At 43.6% G+C, this 17,189-nt stretch overlaps 1 protein-coding gene across 5 annotated transcripts in view; it reads right to left on the reverse strand.

The window, feature by feature from the left end:
* Positions 1-17,189, reverse strand: part of LOC126521592 (E3 ubiquitin-protein ligase SHPRH) — a 314,627-nt gene that overhangs the window by 18,382 nt on the left and 279,056 nt on the right. For 3 of the 5 annotated variants that reach the window (XM_055065743.2, XM_050170285.2, XR_008610294.1), the window contains one exon: positions 16,318-16,404. In XM_055065743.2, the coding sequence (XP_054921718.1) occupies positions 16,318-16,404 (87 nt within the window). Of the gene's footprint in view, positions 1-8,109; positions 8,969-16,317; positions 16,405-17,189 lie in introns of those variants that run through there. The other 2 variants (XM_055065744.1, XM_050170288.2) reach the window with 2 other exon arrangements.

Here is a 17,189-nt window from a genome sequence, read left to right on the forward strand (position 1 = left end):
ACTCGGAAATCAATGCTCATAGGAAACTTGCCTTTCAAGCGCTGTTTGAATGAATTCAACCATGAGCTGGTGTTCTGCTGTCGAGATGCCATGACCTTTTTATATGCATGCCACCTCGCTTGTGCACAGATGGCACGTGAGTATTAGAGGCGAGAGTCAGATTACGAAGCTGGAATTATGATGCAACAACAATCAAGGCATTACGAACACGAGCATATAATCATCGACCTGGGTTAGTTAGTAGACAACTTGGTCTACTGGGTCCGCATAAGTCATGTCATGCCGTGCATGCATGTCATGAATTTATCCAACTCTTGTCATGCATGCCATGACATTAATGGGAATCATGTCATGGCTTGATATACAGACCATGACATTCATGCCAATCATTTTATGACATGTCATTAATGTCTGCACATATCCAGAATATATCTGGTTAAAGGAATCCATTTCATGTCATTCAAACCATTATAGCCATCACATTTATAACATTCATGTCATGTTATAAATATCATTCATGTCATGATTGTCATTAATGTAAGTTCCCTTTTCTAACAGATTATATATCAGGGTATACATGACATGAATAAAAATTGGAGGATGCTTAAGCGTCGCCTTCAATAGTAGAACGCGATAGCGTTATCGCACCCCGTTCCCACCGCCTACTCAAATGCGCTACGCCAGCCAAACGTCGCGGTCGGCACAGATAGCCGGGTCCCGACGTGCCATGAAGGCGGACGCGATCATGGGGCGAGTGGCGCGCCATGTGTCGGGGCAGCGCCGTACATTGCGAGGAGGGGGTCTTCTGTGTTTGCCGCAAGATGGCTCTGCGTGTGCACAGAGCGCAGAAGAAATGTAGCGGAAACTTACTTCGCTACTCGTGAAACTGCGACTTCTGTAAGTTACATGGTCATAATTACCGATATACACCGCAGTACAACTTTCTACGGCAGGTTTCTAAGGCAACACCGCATTCACTAGAAGCGATTTTGTCCTGTTTCGAAGGAACGAACTCGTGGCTGAGTGGTAGCGTCTCCGTCTCACACTCCGGAGACCCTGGTTCGATTCCCACCAGCCCATCTTGCAAGATGTTTTTCATTTATGAAGTGCCTTCTGGGATTTATCACTCACGGCCAACGCCGCTGACGCCGACGACAACGGCTTTTTTGTGACACGAGCTCCTTAACGCTATCGCGTTAAAATGACATGCATCATATGAATTACATAAATGACATGAGGTGATGACATCATAGTTCTTTCATTAACTAGATATGTATCATAATATATGTGGCAACACAGGTGTGCATGACATGACAAGTATGACATGAAATGACATTGTCATTAATGTCATCTCATGTAATTCATGGCTTTCATGTGATGACACGCATGTAATTCATGTGATCACATTTATGTTATTCATGTCAGGTCATGTGTGCATTCATGCAATTCATATACAGATATATATCGAGTTAAAGAAATGATAAAGACAGCGTCTGTCATTCATACTATTTATGTCATAACATAAATGCCATGACAAGCATGTGATGTCATGACATGATATGGGCTTGTATGCTTTGTCATTCATGTCTTGATGCACACTAAATGTCATGAAATCCATGTCATATTCATGTCATGACACACATGTCAATCCTGTCATTACATTTATGTCATGTTACTCACGCTTGCCTCATGCATGCATTTAATTCATATCCTGATATACAGGGTGTGTCCAGAAAGTAATGCAATTTTATCCATAAAAAAATGTTTATTCAAGTTATCGTTACAAACGTTTTGAATTCTTCGAAGTAGTCTCCTCTGGCATCTACACATTTTTGCCAGCAACTTTGCCATTCACTGTGCGCATCCTGGAAGGCATCGATGGGAACCTCATTTAGAGCCTTTGTCACGGCGATTTGGATGGCTTCGATGGTCCTAAAACGGACTCCTTTCAGGGTGCTCTTGATTCTCGGGAAGAGAAAAAAGTATGCAGGAGCCAGGTCAGGACTATTGGGGGGCTAGGGCAGCGTCACCAAGTTGTGCTTGGGCAGGAACTCCCATACACGCAGATAAATGTGGCAGGGAGCTTTGTCATGTTGCAAGTGCCAGGTTTCGGCAATATCCTATTGCGCTCGGAGGACCCTTTTTCTGAATCTCTCGAGCACATCCACGTGGAAGACAGCGTTGATTGTCTGCCTTTAGGGTACGAATTCTTTGTGAACCACACCTTTGGTGTAGAAAAAGGCAATTAGCAGTGTTTTTATTTTCGAATTGCTCATTCTTGCCTTCTTGGGACGAGGGGACTCCGAGGTGTGCCATTCGGAACTTTTGTGCTTCGTCTCAGGGTCGTACTCAAATACCCATGTTTCTTTGCCGGCAATGACACTGTCCAAAAAATAAGGTTCAATTTGCACACATTCCAAAAGTTCGCTCACAATCCCCACTCAGTTGTTCTTGTGGTCATCAGTCAACAGTTTGGGGACCACCTTGGTGCACACTTCCCACATGTTCAAATTGTCGCTTACGATGTCATGCACGGTGGTTTTCGGAATATTGAGAGTCTGTGCTATCATCCGCACACTCATTCGACGGTCGGTGTTCAAAAGATCACGAACACGAGACACATTTTCGTCACTTTTGCTCGCTGATGGCCGTCCAGAGTGGGATTCATTATTCGTGTCTTCTCGGCCCCCTTTAAACGCCTTCAACCACCTTCGAACTTGAGAGTATAAGCAAAATTCTCGTAGGCTTGCTGAATCATTTGGTAGGTATCGGCAAGACTTCTATAGAGTTTAGCACAAAGCTTGATCACTTATTGTTGTTCGCATTGGATGCCATCACACGTTGTGACAGAGCACTATCAGGAGGTTCACGAAAACAGCGATCCTGATGCTCCCAAAGCTTGGAGCAGACTTTGCTAGACAATGATGAAAAGCGAAGAGTCTCCCCCCCACTAACCCAACCAATCTGGTCATGGTACATCTAATAACAGCGCCAGGAAAAAAATAAGAGCATTACTTTCCGGACACACCCTATATATTGAGTTAAAGAAATGACCATGACGGTAGCATGTCATTCATACCATTCATGTCATGACATACATGCCATGACAAATGTGTCATGCCACTGATGACATGACACGTCATTCATGTTATATATGCATGCATGTCATTCCACCCCATGTTTATTTTGATATACATACTGCAGAAAAAATTATGACAGCATCACGACGTAGGAGGCTATATAGATAGATAGATAGATAGGCTCAAGACGCCCGAAGTTCGCAAAGGAAGCTTCACCTTAAAAGACACGGACGAAGAAGACAAAGTACAGGGAATAAGTACTCTTTACAACTGAAATTTTATTAGAGCCAACCGCTTCTTCATGTGTGTGCAGCAGAGGCATATCAAATTTTCACACACAATCTGCCATGCCAGATCACTTGAAAATTTTATCTACCTAAAGATGCAACCATTTCATGCAATTTTTAACATCACTTATGTGAGTGCACACACATTAAGTGCCAGAACCAAAACGTGGCAAAAGCGACAAAAAAATGCCAAAAATAACACAACAAAAGAAGTACTCGTTCAGTGTACTGTGTCTCCTTTGTCTGTGTCCTGTTGCACTGCATTCTCCTCAGTTAAAGTTATACTGCACGCTGTAACAAATAACTTCTTAGTATGTTTTGTCGTGGCAATTTAATCTTTCTCCTGAATTGTCATCAGAGGAGGCCCCCTACAATCTCAAACTATGGGACCTCCTCCTGAATACGACAGGCATTTAAATATCTATAACACTACTGCACTAATAAAATTTGAAACCTGAAAAATCTGAAACATGCATCCACACATCAGGGAAAGCCGGACAAGTCATCAGCTTTGCCACTGTGTTCTCTGCCAAAGTTTCTAAATGGTGCTCGCCTTCGCGGTGACACATGGTAATGTTAGAGAGGCAGAAATTGTTTAGGAAAGAAACCTTGTTGTGCATATTTTAGGCAACATTTACTGTGGCATGGCATTTATTTCTTTGTTGCTAGCTGGGCAGCACACATCAAGAGACACTAATTTGTACTTGCTGGGTACTACTGTCTAGTGAGTACCCATATGTCTAGTGCCACGTTCCCACCAGGTACATGTTAACGTGGTTTCACTGCGACATATAAATGAACAAACGCTGGACACGCAGAGCCAACACCAGCAGAATTCACACAAGAATGCTTTACAATTAGGCTTTAAATAAAAAGAATGGAGATGTAAACAGGATGTTTTGTTTACTCCTTCACACTCTTGTTTTGCACAGCCGAACTCATTTTGCATGGGAGAAAAAAAATACCTGCGTAGGAGCACACTGCATGGTAATAAGCTGCGGCTCGATTAAAATGTTACAGTTTCACCATAAAGGAAAAGCAATGAATGCGATGGCAACATGTTAGAACATCACACGAAGTGTGAGACTCGTAGCTGTAATGGAAGTATGGATTGAAATATACATAAGCTAAGTAAAAATGAGCTGTTGTGCTAGGCGTCCTCTGTTTGAATCATGCCATCAGAAAATTTCATTTACGTGTATTAATTAAAGCCAATGTCTTTCTTAGCAACTTTACTACCACTTTTCTGTATTTGGTATATTTCAAATCTCTTTTTTGGGCCCATCTCAGAGGTAGTGCACAGCTGCAGCAATAAAATTAGATTTTCAGGTTTGAGCTCTGCTGTTGTTTTGCACTTTATAAGTATGAGAAGATTTCAGATAAAAGGTGCACGCTGTTGGTGTTTTCTTTCATATTTGTTTGTGGGCTGCCATTCTGTATATTCTGAGGAATAATTTTGTCGAGAATGTAAGACTTGGTATGAGCAACTCTAGTGATAGAATGGTGTGGCAATATAACCCGCATATACTGCATGTCATATAGCATAGCATGGCATATAGCACACATATACCTAAATACCATAGAACATTGTTCATACATTTTGGAAAAAAACGTACTAGCCGGGAAAACGTACAATCCAAATAACCAAAAAAATTTGACAGACTCAACTATTGATGACATCTGCGTAAAACGAAGTGTCGCGTGGATCGTTGCGGCACGAGATGCCAACGCGCGCCGAGCTGGTGGTGCACCGGCAGCTCGAGACGCGTCTTGTTGTTTTCCTGTTGTGTGGTGTTGTAAGAGGGCGATGGGAAAACCGAAACGAAATCGAGCTGTTGGGCAACTCCGGATGCCGCTGAAGCAAAACGTGATGCCCATATTGCGCTGCCTGCAGCAGGGAACGGCAACACGTCTGAATTATGGCCTACAAGAGTGCACAATACACTACCACTGACACTAAGCACCACGTACTGTAAAACAGATAGGTGAAGATGCTTATCACAAGGTTTGGCAGGGATAGCTGTGAATGCAGCAGCGATTACCCAGGTGGAGATTTGCTCGTACCAGAATAATAAACTGTGTGTACCGTTGTTTTCATGTGAGATGGGCGATCGTATACTGGTCTCGATTGCACGCGCCTCGCCCCTTTTCTTTTTCACATGGGATGTAGTGGTCGGAAAATGTATACGCTCACAGTCTGCAGCCGGGAACGACAACATGTTTTGGTTATCGCCTATGAAAATTATGCGCTACGCTTCCGATGGCACCACGTGCTGTGAAACAGATACGCGAAGATGCTTATTGCAATAGGATTGGTGGTGACAGCTAAGAATGCTACGTGCAATGACCTAGGAGATTTGCTGGTATCAAAATGACAAACTGAGTGTGCACCGACGTTTTCACGTGGGACGGGTGGGCCAGTATCACGGTGAAGCTGCCGCAGCGGGCAGCTATGTACTGTTCTCGATTGTGCGCAGCTCACGCATTTTCTTGTTTACATGGGATCTAGCGGCCGGCAAACAAATCATACGATCGCAGTTTGGCAACGTACTGAACATTGGTACCAAAAAAAATCATGTTTTCCAGGAACGTATGAACCGGTAAAAAACGAGCGTAACTCTATTGGGTCTTTTTTTGTGTTCTCGATTGTGAACGTTGGCACCGGGAAAACCGTACGCAGCGGGAACATATCAATGAAGTTCTACTGTACATACAAAACTTCACGGTGACAACAATGGCATAAATTCGCTTGGAGTGTCCATATAATTGCTATCACAATAAAAATAAAAGACATGCAGATCCCACACACTGTGGGAATCAGTATAAGGGAGGTTTTCTGTGCTCTTTGTGTTCATTGACAGTATTTGGCGGTGATTTCGATGGCATGCAACAGTGATGATGCGGTGTGAAATGTCACCTTGCATGCATCACTCGCCTTTGTCTAAGTGGTACACAAAGTGCACAGCAAGACATGTTTGCTCGAGCCGTTGTTGTGCGCCATTGTATGCAGTCTGCAAGAAGGTTAGCATTGTCATTCCCTCACACAGCCCATCGCATGGTTGGTAAGACAAAGAAATCCTTTGATGGAAGCCTTAGGAGAAAAACCTGCTGCCACATCCCATGCCCGATGAACCAGCACCCGCTGGCCACCCTTCCGTCACACAGCACGGTCTCCCAGTGTTGCAGGGTAGAGACATTGTGGCTGAAGGGTTGATGATGCTGGACCACCACTTGCATATAGTCATTTTGACACCGTGGTGCTTTAATGCGGCTTTGCCTCTGCATGCCCCAAGTCAGTTGTCAGCATGGACAAAGTACAGTATTGCACAGTATTTATTTTTCAGAAATAGCAGAAATGTGCCATACTATACCTTGAATTATTATTATTATTATTATTATTATTATTATTATTATTATTATTATTACTGTAGTTTGTCCACAACTGTTGCCATGTCTAGTAGTAGCGTCTCTTTTATTGGAGACCACAAATGAAGCATGATTTCTCACAGCGCCTTTCTCTTCTCCTGCAATCATCTCATGTATGCAAGCGACCACAAGCAAAAGGTGATCATTCACCTCTTTTGTCATGGCATTGGCTTTATGCATTCCCTGTCTCCTCTGTCTACCATTCTATCTCCCTTCTGCGCTGTTGCACATGAGTACGTAGGCAAGCGCTGCAGCTTTTGCAATGCTTTTGCAGGGGGCTCACATGTAATTACAGCATTCCAAAGGACATTGTGTCGATGGCCAGGGAATTCCAGAGAGCACTTTGCTTTAATAAGTGGATAAGCTTGCCGTGCTTGGCTTGTCTTGCAGTTTGCGTGCCATCACTGCTGGATCAACTAGACTTCACTAGTTTCAGTTGCGAGGAGGTGCCAGCAACATGGCTGATTACCATGCAGCGGTGATGCCAGCGATGTATAAAAGCCAAAATATTGCTATTTTCAAATTATAGAATGTTGTGCTGTAAATGCACTGTAAGACATCCTTAAAACGCTGCCTTAAATGCGCTGTAAGGTGCCCAAATTTCGGTCCTTAAGGGACTCTGGGGGAGCTTGAGCCCCACCCCCCCAGAGTTTTCCTTTATGGGGCTCAGCCCGCACCGCCACCCTTCCGTCTGTCTTTCATCCCTGCTCCCCCTAGCTAGTCATGGCCCCATATAATGCTTGTTGCTGCCATGTTGAATAAACAAAAAGTTGATCATCAATACATCTTCATTTGATGATGCTGGCGGGTCAAATGGGCAAAAAGCGGTGGTTGATCTGCCCTGAGACATGTCAGGGACAAAATTCGGCAAGGACTCCACTAGTGGAGTTTCCCAACTTGAAGCCCAAGTTTTCAGTGAGCAGCACCTGTCAGTTCCTGAAACTTCTTTTTCAAACAGCTTTCTTTTCGCTGTGTCTGGGATGTCAAGAACATGATTGACATGGCTGCAGGTGTAGCGTTAAGCTGAGACGCAAACAAGTAATGAGCCGAGTATTGAGCAACCACTACACCGCACACAACTCCACAAAGTTCGCTTGAGAATTATACTGGCATGCCAACTGTCTTAAGGCCTGCATCTGGCATGTACCACCAACAATGCATGCAAATAACTAGAGCAGAGATGTAGAGGGAAAGTATCTGTTTGCTCAATGCAGTGTGTAACACCAGACTAGGGCATCAATACAACCATCTACCTGATGAAACATTCACTCCAACGAACAACCTCAATTATTGTAAAGAAACATGATGTTGCAATGACTACCTTCCTTGATTTATTTTATTTGCACTCTTTCATGATTGCAAACACGTACTATACATATATGCGCACCATCTGCTCAGTGAAGCGCCATGCCTATATACGCCAATTGCATCACGAATATGTCAACGATTTGACCGGTACATTCGTTGCACACCTAAAGGCCAAGCAGTTAAGATACACTGGTGGAACAGTCTTGTGTAATCTTGCGTGACCCAGCCACTTGCATTCGGCATCCTTGGCACCGCCTGCCGGGACCTGTTGCTGTCGCACACTCCACATCGCACTATCTTTGCTGTGATAAAAATAAATAATGCGCAAGAGGATAATATTGTGAATTGTTAATATTGTTTAACTCTTTCCCTACCGTGCCATTGGGCATCGTTAGCCCACTGTCAATGGTTTGGAATGCCACTTTAGAGACCTTCCATGCCACTCACGGACACACTGCACCGTCAGATATGAAGGAGGAGAACTATATTTTTGTTTCCTAATCAGTTTGCACTTTTCCTACTTGGCGGTGATTTTTAGACGCGTCTCAAAGTTTTGCAATTGTCAAAGTAGAAAGCAACAATGGCCACCTCTGGAAGCAGCACATGCGCGCGTTTCAAAAGATCGCAAGTCTTGTGATTCCGCTGCGTCTGCAGCTGATTTTATCTATGAATCGAGCAATCGCGAGTCTGAGGATTCTGCCTTTTTGTTGGACTTTGACTCTTGAGAGCGACGATGATGCAAACTGGCTGAGGACATCGGCAACCGCAGCCCGGTTAGTTTTGCTTTATGCTTTGGCCCCTCTTTGTTGTCGTTTGGAGTGCTTGAGAGCCTGCCAAGATGGAGACTTGTATAAACTGCAAGAAATTCTACGACAGGAAAACCGAGAACAAGAGTTTACCGCAAGACATGCAACATTCCACTATGTTTTACATCAAGGAACTACTTCGGCACATGGCACGCTCAAAGGCAGTGCTTGCAGTTAAATTTTTGTAGTGGAAGACCTGTCCAATGAAAAATTTTGATTTTTTCAAATATAGTGCAATTAGATGGCAATACATTTTCCATATCTCATAACTTTTGTAACATTTGTTTCTTAGTAGATACAAGCATGTCTTTAATATTTTGTTCAGTTTTATCCCACAATCTTGATTCCGGCAATTTATATCTCTTTCACGACCTGTATCTTGGGACTAAAACATTTATGCGTGAAAAGTGCATTCATTCTGCTTTTTGTTTACGTATTACATAAAATATTGAGTGCAGTAGTTTGTTCTGAAAAAAAATCTGGCATAACCTACAAACAACACTTATTTTCCCCACTGTAGGGAAAAAGTTAAACAATCATGAAGACTACAAACCAATAATCTTTTAACCAATCATCTTTACATAATTTACTGCCAGCGACAACCATGTAAAGTCATGTCAGGCATTCTAGTATCTAGTTTGTATCAATTCGTGCTGCTTCACCTCAGTCTCAGAGGGATTGTGTTGCACGTGAGTCATATGTGCACCACGATGCTGGCTTTTCAACAGAAGATAGGCAGTTTCTTTCTGCCAGCACCAAAACCGTTTTGTGCAAGAAACGAAACTCCACAAGGTATTACATCTAATGCCTGCACATGTTTCTTTACACTTCCTGAGCGCATGTGTAAATTTTATTATTTTATTCTCTTCCTGATTTTGTGTTGTTATTAGTAGGCGCCTGTCCCGAGTCTCCATCCCAGCAATGCAACCATATTACGCAAGATACATGCTCTGACAGTAAGGCTTCTCGAATAAAACTGCACTTTAAGTAGCAGCCGATGGACGCAACTTAAATCTTTTGACTTACGCAGGAACCTTGTCGAAACTTGTGGCTGCCATAGATACTGCTATCGGACAATGAATACGCGGCTGATTGCGTCCAGCTTTCCCAGTCATTGCCATTGTCCACAAACTGTTCTGCAGGTAAATTGTCTCCAGTGTTGAGGCTATAATGTGTGCTCCACAATTTTAAAAGGAGGATAGACTCTCAGTATTCGCATAGAGCCATTACAGATCTGCCGAGATGACAACACAGCCAAAGCAAAAAACTTATTCTCTTCATGATCGTACTGTACACGAGCTAAGCTCCGATTGTGTGCACTAAATGAACGTCCACCAACTAAGCCCATTGATTACTGTACTAAACGTTAATTTCTTCTCTTTGTAAAAGTGCCTGCAACATCGGGGCCAGTTGACCAAACTGGAATAAGAGTGGACTTGAGCAAGGCAGGCAGCACACACTTGCTTGGTGGCGGGAGTTCACCATGGAGCAAACCAAGTGAGGACAAGTCAGTTGCATCCGGCCTTCGTTCACTTCCTTCCCAAAGCTACACATTTTCAAGAAACAAGAGTAACAGGTGCTGCCAGCAGGATTGGTTAGAAAAATTCGCACGAGTACCCTATGACAGCAAAAGAGATATAGTGCTTTGTCACGAACGCATTTTATTTTCCAAGGAAAAGGGTTGCAGACCTGGAGCAGCAGAACCAGCTTTTGTGAAGACTGTTTTTAATAACTGGGAAAAAGCTATAGAGAAGTTCTGACGCCATGACAAAAAGCCAGTTCCACTCAGATTCCTTGAACCACAACCTGTTTAGGCAGAGGGGTATCTGTGTAACACCGCTCCTAACACAGCAGTAAGCAAGCAGCAGGAGGAAGCCAGGACAGCACTATATGCCATTGTAAACTTCGTCTGCTACCTGTGTCGCGCGGGCCTAGCTCTGATTGGGTGCACTAAATATGATGAAAATCTACTTGATTTGCTTGATCAAAAGTCAGATGTTCCAGCATTGAGGAAATGGATGGCAAAAACAGACAAATTAATAAGCCGTGATGTGCAGAATGAGTTGAGATCCTGGTCCACATGATACAGCAGCAAATTGTTAGAGATGTGGTTTGTAGCCAGTTCTACAGCATAATAGCTGATGGAACAACATATGTGACAGGTGAAGAGTTTTCTATCTGCGTGCATTGGGCTGACAGGGCACACAATGTCCACGAATACTATATTGGCCTGTACAACATGCCAATAGCAGGGCTGACATGCTGTACATGGCCATCAAAGATATGATTTTGTGTCTTGACCTTGATTTCCACAACACATCCAGCTGTCTTGCAGGAATCCAGAAAAACGTCAGAGGCCTGCACAGCTCTTGCCGCACAGTCACAGCGTAAGCTGGAGGAGCGCCTCCATAGGAGCTCCATTCTTGGCAGCACGCACTACACTAGAGGGTTCATCTCTTGCGAAGAGGCACAATAATGTGTACCAAAGAGTAAACACAGGTAGCAAGACTACACAGCGCACATGTCACATTCCTTGATCTGTGGCACAATATGCCGCCGCCGCTGCTGCTGCTGCTCATTTACTTGCACCCCCTTTCAAATGAGGTGGTGACAAATAATCACATGGCCTGCTTGAGTTGACCAGGCCAGCTACATACAACATGAAACTGCTACGTGCAACTGCTATATGTTGGGACACTTGATGGAATACAACACAACTGCAATGCAAAATTTGCCTGTATCGACACTATGTGGTGCATAGGTCAAGTTGTGACAAGTCGCACGAGCTGAAGCTCATGATTATGATGATGATGATTTATTGGCATCCCCTGTGAAAGGGGGTGGTGGCAAACAGTCACCTAGCCTGCTTGATTTATTCAGGTATGCTATAAATGTTTTTTAATCCAGCATTTTTGTACACCTCCTTGAACTTCTTTTTCTTCCTCTAACCTTCTCTATCTACCTTGTACTGCTACCTATGAAGTTCTACATGGCATGCCACCTGATGTAATAATATGTAACCGCAATGCAAAGTGTGCACATATCGATGCTATGTGGTGCGCATCTCACATCGCGTGACAAGTAGCACAATACGATGGTGATGATAACAATGATTATAATTTATTGGCATCCCCTTTGAAACGGGGCAGTGACAAACAGTTACCTGGCCTGCTTGATTCAGTCAAGTATGCGATACACGTTTTTCATTCTAGGATTGTTTTACACATCTCCTTAAAATTTGCAAGGATGCTTAAGCTTCATCTTTAAGAGTGGAACGCAATAGCATTCAAAGATCCCCGACTGCTTCTCACACTTTCCGGGAACTGCATCTTATGTAACCGTAATGTTTTCCTGGAAATGCTGGTGGCGAATGCTATGCACGAAGGTGAGCTTTCTGGTTCTTCTTTTTTTATGGTGTTGCAATGAACCAAGCGGGCAGCACCGCTTCTACTAAGATAGACCTCAAACGGCAACTGAAAAAGTGTTTGTGTTTAGGTTTTCGCTTAACAGAATTATGTTTTTTCATGTATTCAAATTACAATCCGACGCTATCATATCTGTAGGTTGTGTTTAAATCGTACTTTATGGATTTTCTGGCACATTTTACTTTGGGAAAGTCAATTAGTTCAGTAATGCCTATGTGCCATGCGGAAGTCCTGCATGGTTCGAGATGGGTGGTTGGGGACGATTTTCACGGCCACAGACGCCGGATTTCCCACGACACGGGGCCCTTAATGCTATCATATTATTATTCTTTTTCTTTCTCAAACCTTCTCTATCTGCCTTGTACTGCAACCTATAAACTGCTACATGGTATGCAAATGCAATGCAAAGTACACACATATCGACGCTAAGTGGCACGCATCTCACATTGTGTGTCTCCTGGCGTGCTAGGACACTTAGTCCTAGTGCAGCTAGTGCGCCTTAGTCCTAGTGCGTCTTCCCTTCACTAGCAAGCACTGGCGTGGCTCAATGGTAGAGTACCTCACTCCCATGCAGTGGGCCCGGGTTCGATCCCGGCGGGAACTGAGATTTTTTTTTCTCGTTGCCAGCGATAGATGCGAAGGACAGTGGCAGTGGCAGCAGACACCATCGCCAACCAAAACAACTATTAGAATTAGCCCATAACAGCTTGCACTGTAAAAAATTAGTGATTCTGAGCTATGTACACCGTAGTAATCATTGCCTAGATGTTGCATTGCAGGAAACTAGTAAGAGCTGCGATATCAGTGACGATGCTTAGAGTACCATAAACTATCTTCACAAAGTCATTCTTGCATCAAAAAATTATGCAGATCCCATGCAATGTGGGAACCAATGTAAGCAAAGCTTTCCATGCTGGATGCTTTGAGTGACGATAATTAGCGGTGATGTTGATGGCTAAAGCTTAATTTCTTCAACGTTTAGGCTAACACGAGAGTGGTGAGTTGATGTTAAATGTTACCTTGCGTGCACCACTGCTGTTTGTCTGTGTAGTACACAGAACACACAGGGAGAGGTGTTTGCTTGAGGTGTTGTTGTGCGCCATATTTTATAACATCTGAGAGGGTCGAGCGTTGTCATTTCTTCACATGGCACATTGCATTGTGGCAGAAGTATTAAACTACAATTGGATTATGGGGCTGTATGTGCCAAAACCACACTTGGATTATGAGGCAAGCTGTAGTGGTGGACTCCGGATTAATTTTGGCACCGTGATGCTCTTTAACATGTCCCAAAATCTAAGTGCATGTGCATTTTCTATTTCACCCCCGTTGAAATGCGGCTGCTGCGATTGGGATCAAATCCCCGGCCTCTAGCAATGCCATAGCCACAAAGCTAATGCGGCGGGCACAGAAGTGTTGATTTGAGGGTCGACCGCTTCCGTAGTGTCTCCTGGACCTGCGGTGTGCTTTAATTAATGCGGCTCTGCTTCTGCACACCCTGCATAATTTGTCCACTTGGCATATTTTTATGGCATTCATTTTTCAGAAATAGCAACAACGTACTGTACCGCATCTTGAACTTAAGCTTATCCTGTTTCCCCGCAACCGCTGTCGTATAGTTGTGGGGTTTCCTTGCCTTCTCATGTCACCTCCCCCCTATCTTATATGGGAACTGCCTCTCCTACTCCCTCTCCTTCTTCTCCTCTTCTTCTCTCTACAGTTCTATCTGCCTCCCCTATGGCCTCGCACGTTAGTAGAAATGGATGCGCTGCAGTTTCTGCAATACTTCTGAGGGGAGTCAAAGATAATTACAGCTGTCAAGCAGCTAATGTGGCGATGGCCAGGGAGCTCCAGAGGGCATTGTGCGCATTCGACGCGGTGGGGTGAAAACGAGTTTCTCCCGTCGCCTTTCCTCTCTTACTCACGCCTGTCATCTATATACACGCTCTGAACCACCCCCTGACGCGGTGTGTGCAACAGCAGCAGCCCACAGCAGCAGCAGCAGCAGCAGTGGGAAAGTTGAAGGAAGAGACCAAGAAAGCTTCGATTTAAAAAAGCACTAAATTATTTATTCATCTATTGTTTTTCCCTCAGTACGAGATCAGTCGGATGAGCCAGAGTGAATGCCAGATAGACTTCTGGCACTTTGCCCAACAAGGTGGACAGTTTGGGTAAAGTCAATGAAAACGTTCACCGAGAACTATGCCAGGGTGCAAGAAACACTGAATGCAATCTTTCAAGGAAAAGGCTCGATGGCAGACAACAGCAAAGCCATTTTGAAAAGACACCAAACACTCCTGGAAAAGTTTGAAACTTTGTTGGGAATAAATATCTCCATAGCTCTGTTTGGTCCGTGTGAGAAACTAGCACAGGTCCTCCAACGCTCAATGTTCCATGCTGCAGGTGTGAAAGAAGCTGCAGATACTCTGTACGAGGCAATGTCCCGCCTGTGGTCTGAAGCCGTGTTTTAGGAGTTGTGGAACTACACGAGTGCTGTTGCAATGCAGCTAGGTCTGAAGGAGCCTAGTAGTGGAAAGCCTACAAAGCTACCGAGGAGGTTTGATATGTCCAACACGTCTCTCTCTCGCCAACTTACTCAATCCCAAAGCAGCATCACACAAGAAATACCTTGAGGCTATTAAGAGTGAAATGTGGGAGCACTTTGATCAGTCTGGCATGGAGCAGCTAGTGAAATTAGAAGGCACGCAGATTGACAGTGCCAGAGGAAGACAATTCTCAACTGATGACCTAAGCCCGGCATTAAGCATGCACACAGCTAATTTTGATCTAAGCCATCTCTCGGTGTAGTTCCTACTTTTGCCTTCTATTTTGTCCAATGTCGAGTCTTTATCAATTGAAAGCCTTTCGAAGACTCTGCAGGCAAAATATGAATAAGTCCACGAGCTGCTTGGCCAAGTTGTCAAATACATGCAACTTCTTCTTTCTGTACCTGTATCTCTAGCTTCGGCAGAACGCTCATTCAGCACTTTACGCCGAATGAGAATTTACTAGTGGAACTGCATGACACGAAGGAGGCTCACACATCTTCTCACTTTGCATGTTCACAAGGAAAGGAGCACCACACTCAACTTAGAAGACGTGATCAGAGAATCTGTTACCAGGACTGCTGAGCAAACAGCCACTTTTGGTCTTTGAGGTGACCAGCAAGGTGTGCATCTGTCATCATACCTTTGAAATTTGGAGCAGAATGCATGCACTAAGTACGAGCACCTATCCATCGCTCTCCTTTTCTCTCTATCTGCTCATTACCTCTGCCTTGAATTATTGGACCTGAGCCCATAAGTGAGCCGTTTAGAGCCGTATGATGAAGCAGCACTGCCTTGAATATGCTTGCGTGCATAAACAATCATTCTGCTCCGAGCAATACATACCACAGTGTCTTGTACACAGCTCTTCCCCATCCCCCTAAAAGCGCTGTTTGTTTTCACATACAGAGCAGATCTTGCTCAAACCTTGCCCTTTGCTCAGATCTTCTATATTTGTTGGCATCTTTAGGTGTTAGTGTCTATTACCTTGAAAAGCACAATGCAAGATTTTTGTACAGGCTTTTAAATTTCTAGGATCACCTTTCGAATTTTCTTGGACAAAAATAGAAAGCGGTTGGTAGCATTTCTTTCTGCGCCTCGTTGCAGCTCACTTAATGTAAGCTGTGCATAGGACATTGTTTATTCTAAGACCTTGCTATCGCTCTGCTTCGAACCTGAATTTTTCTTTTCTATTTCAAAGAAATATTTGGATCAGAAACTCTTTTTTGTATATTTTAGTTGTCAAGGTATGCCCTTCGAGTCTACGGTTCAGGATTGTTGATCGAAACTGCGCTGTTCGCAGCTAAAGATCCTGTATCTGAGCACATGTAAAGGACAACTCACAAACTGAGTGTGGGGTATTAGATACGAAAGATGTTAAGGAGGAAGATAAAAGGAAGAAAAAAATACAGAAGTTTGCTCAAATGAGATGCACAAACCTTGAAGTTTGGTCCTGGCTTAAGCATGATGTAGGACACTTCATTTTCTTCCAATGCTTTCTTCAAGACGTCAATTACAATAGACCACTGTAAGAGAGACCAAATGGAAAAGAATCAAGAGTAAATGTATAAGCCAACATATTTGACAAATTTATTTCTAAAAAAAAGTATCAATACCAAGAAGCGAAGAAAACCATGTGTGCTACTTTGACACGATAAACCGGCAAAATATATGCAATCAATTGAGAGCCAGTACCTGTCTTTCAGTGGTATCATGCACAAGTTCACAATTTAGAGCTACCACTTTGACAATTAATCTAGTACAAATACTAAATGTTTAACATAATGATGTAAAAATAAAACAAACATGATGCATACAATTGTCTTCACTGTTATACTATGAAACAAGTAATGCCATGTAATGCTTAAGTTTATACACCATACAAGTCATAATTGTATATCATGCAATGTTTATGCACTACACCATTTACAAGATATGCCGAAATGCAAACAGGAGTTCATGCAAATGCACACAGGGAGACGTCACTGTGGTCCCAGTCAGTATGGTCAGGATGGACGTATATGAAAATCATGTCAGACAGTGTGCAGTGGAAGCGCTCAGTAAGGCCGTTGGTTTGCGGATGACACGTAGAAGTAGATTTGTGCATGGTTTCACTGACCCAAAGAAATACCTTGAGAATTTGGGAAATAAATGCCTTGCCATAATCGCTAGTAGTAGTGATTATGGATTACTAGTGATTAGTGATTAGGTGGTGTCTTAGGCGTCTTTGGCGGCGGTGGAGGATCTTCGTCAGTTCGACAAACAGCAACCGCACCTCTATCGGTTGCTGCTTTTAGTTTTCCGGATATGG

Source organism: Dermacentor andersoni, chromosome 6 (genome assembly GCF_023375885.2).
Source record: "Dermacentor andersoni chromosome 6, qqDerAnde1_hic_scaffold, whole genome shotgun sequence".
In the NCBI taxonomy this organism is placed as follows: domain Eukaryota; kingdom Metazoa; phylum Arthropoda; class Arachnida; order Ixodida; family Ixodidae; genus Dermacentor; species Dermacentor andersoni.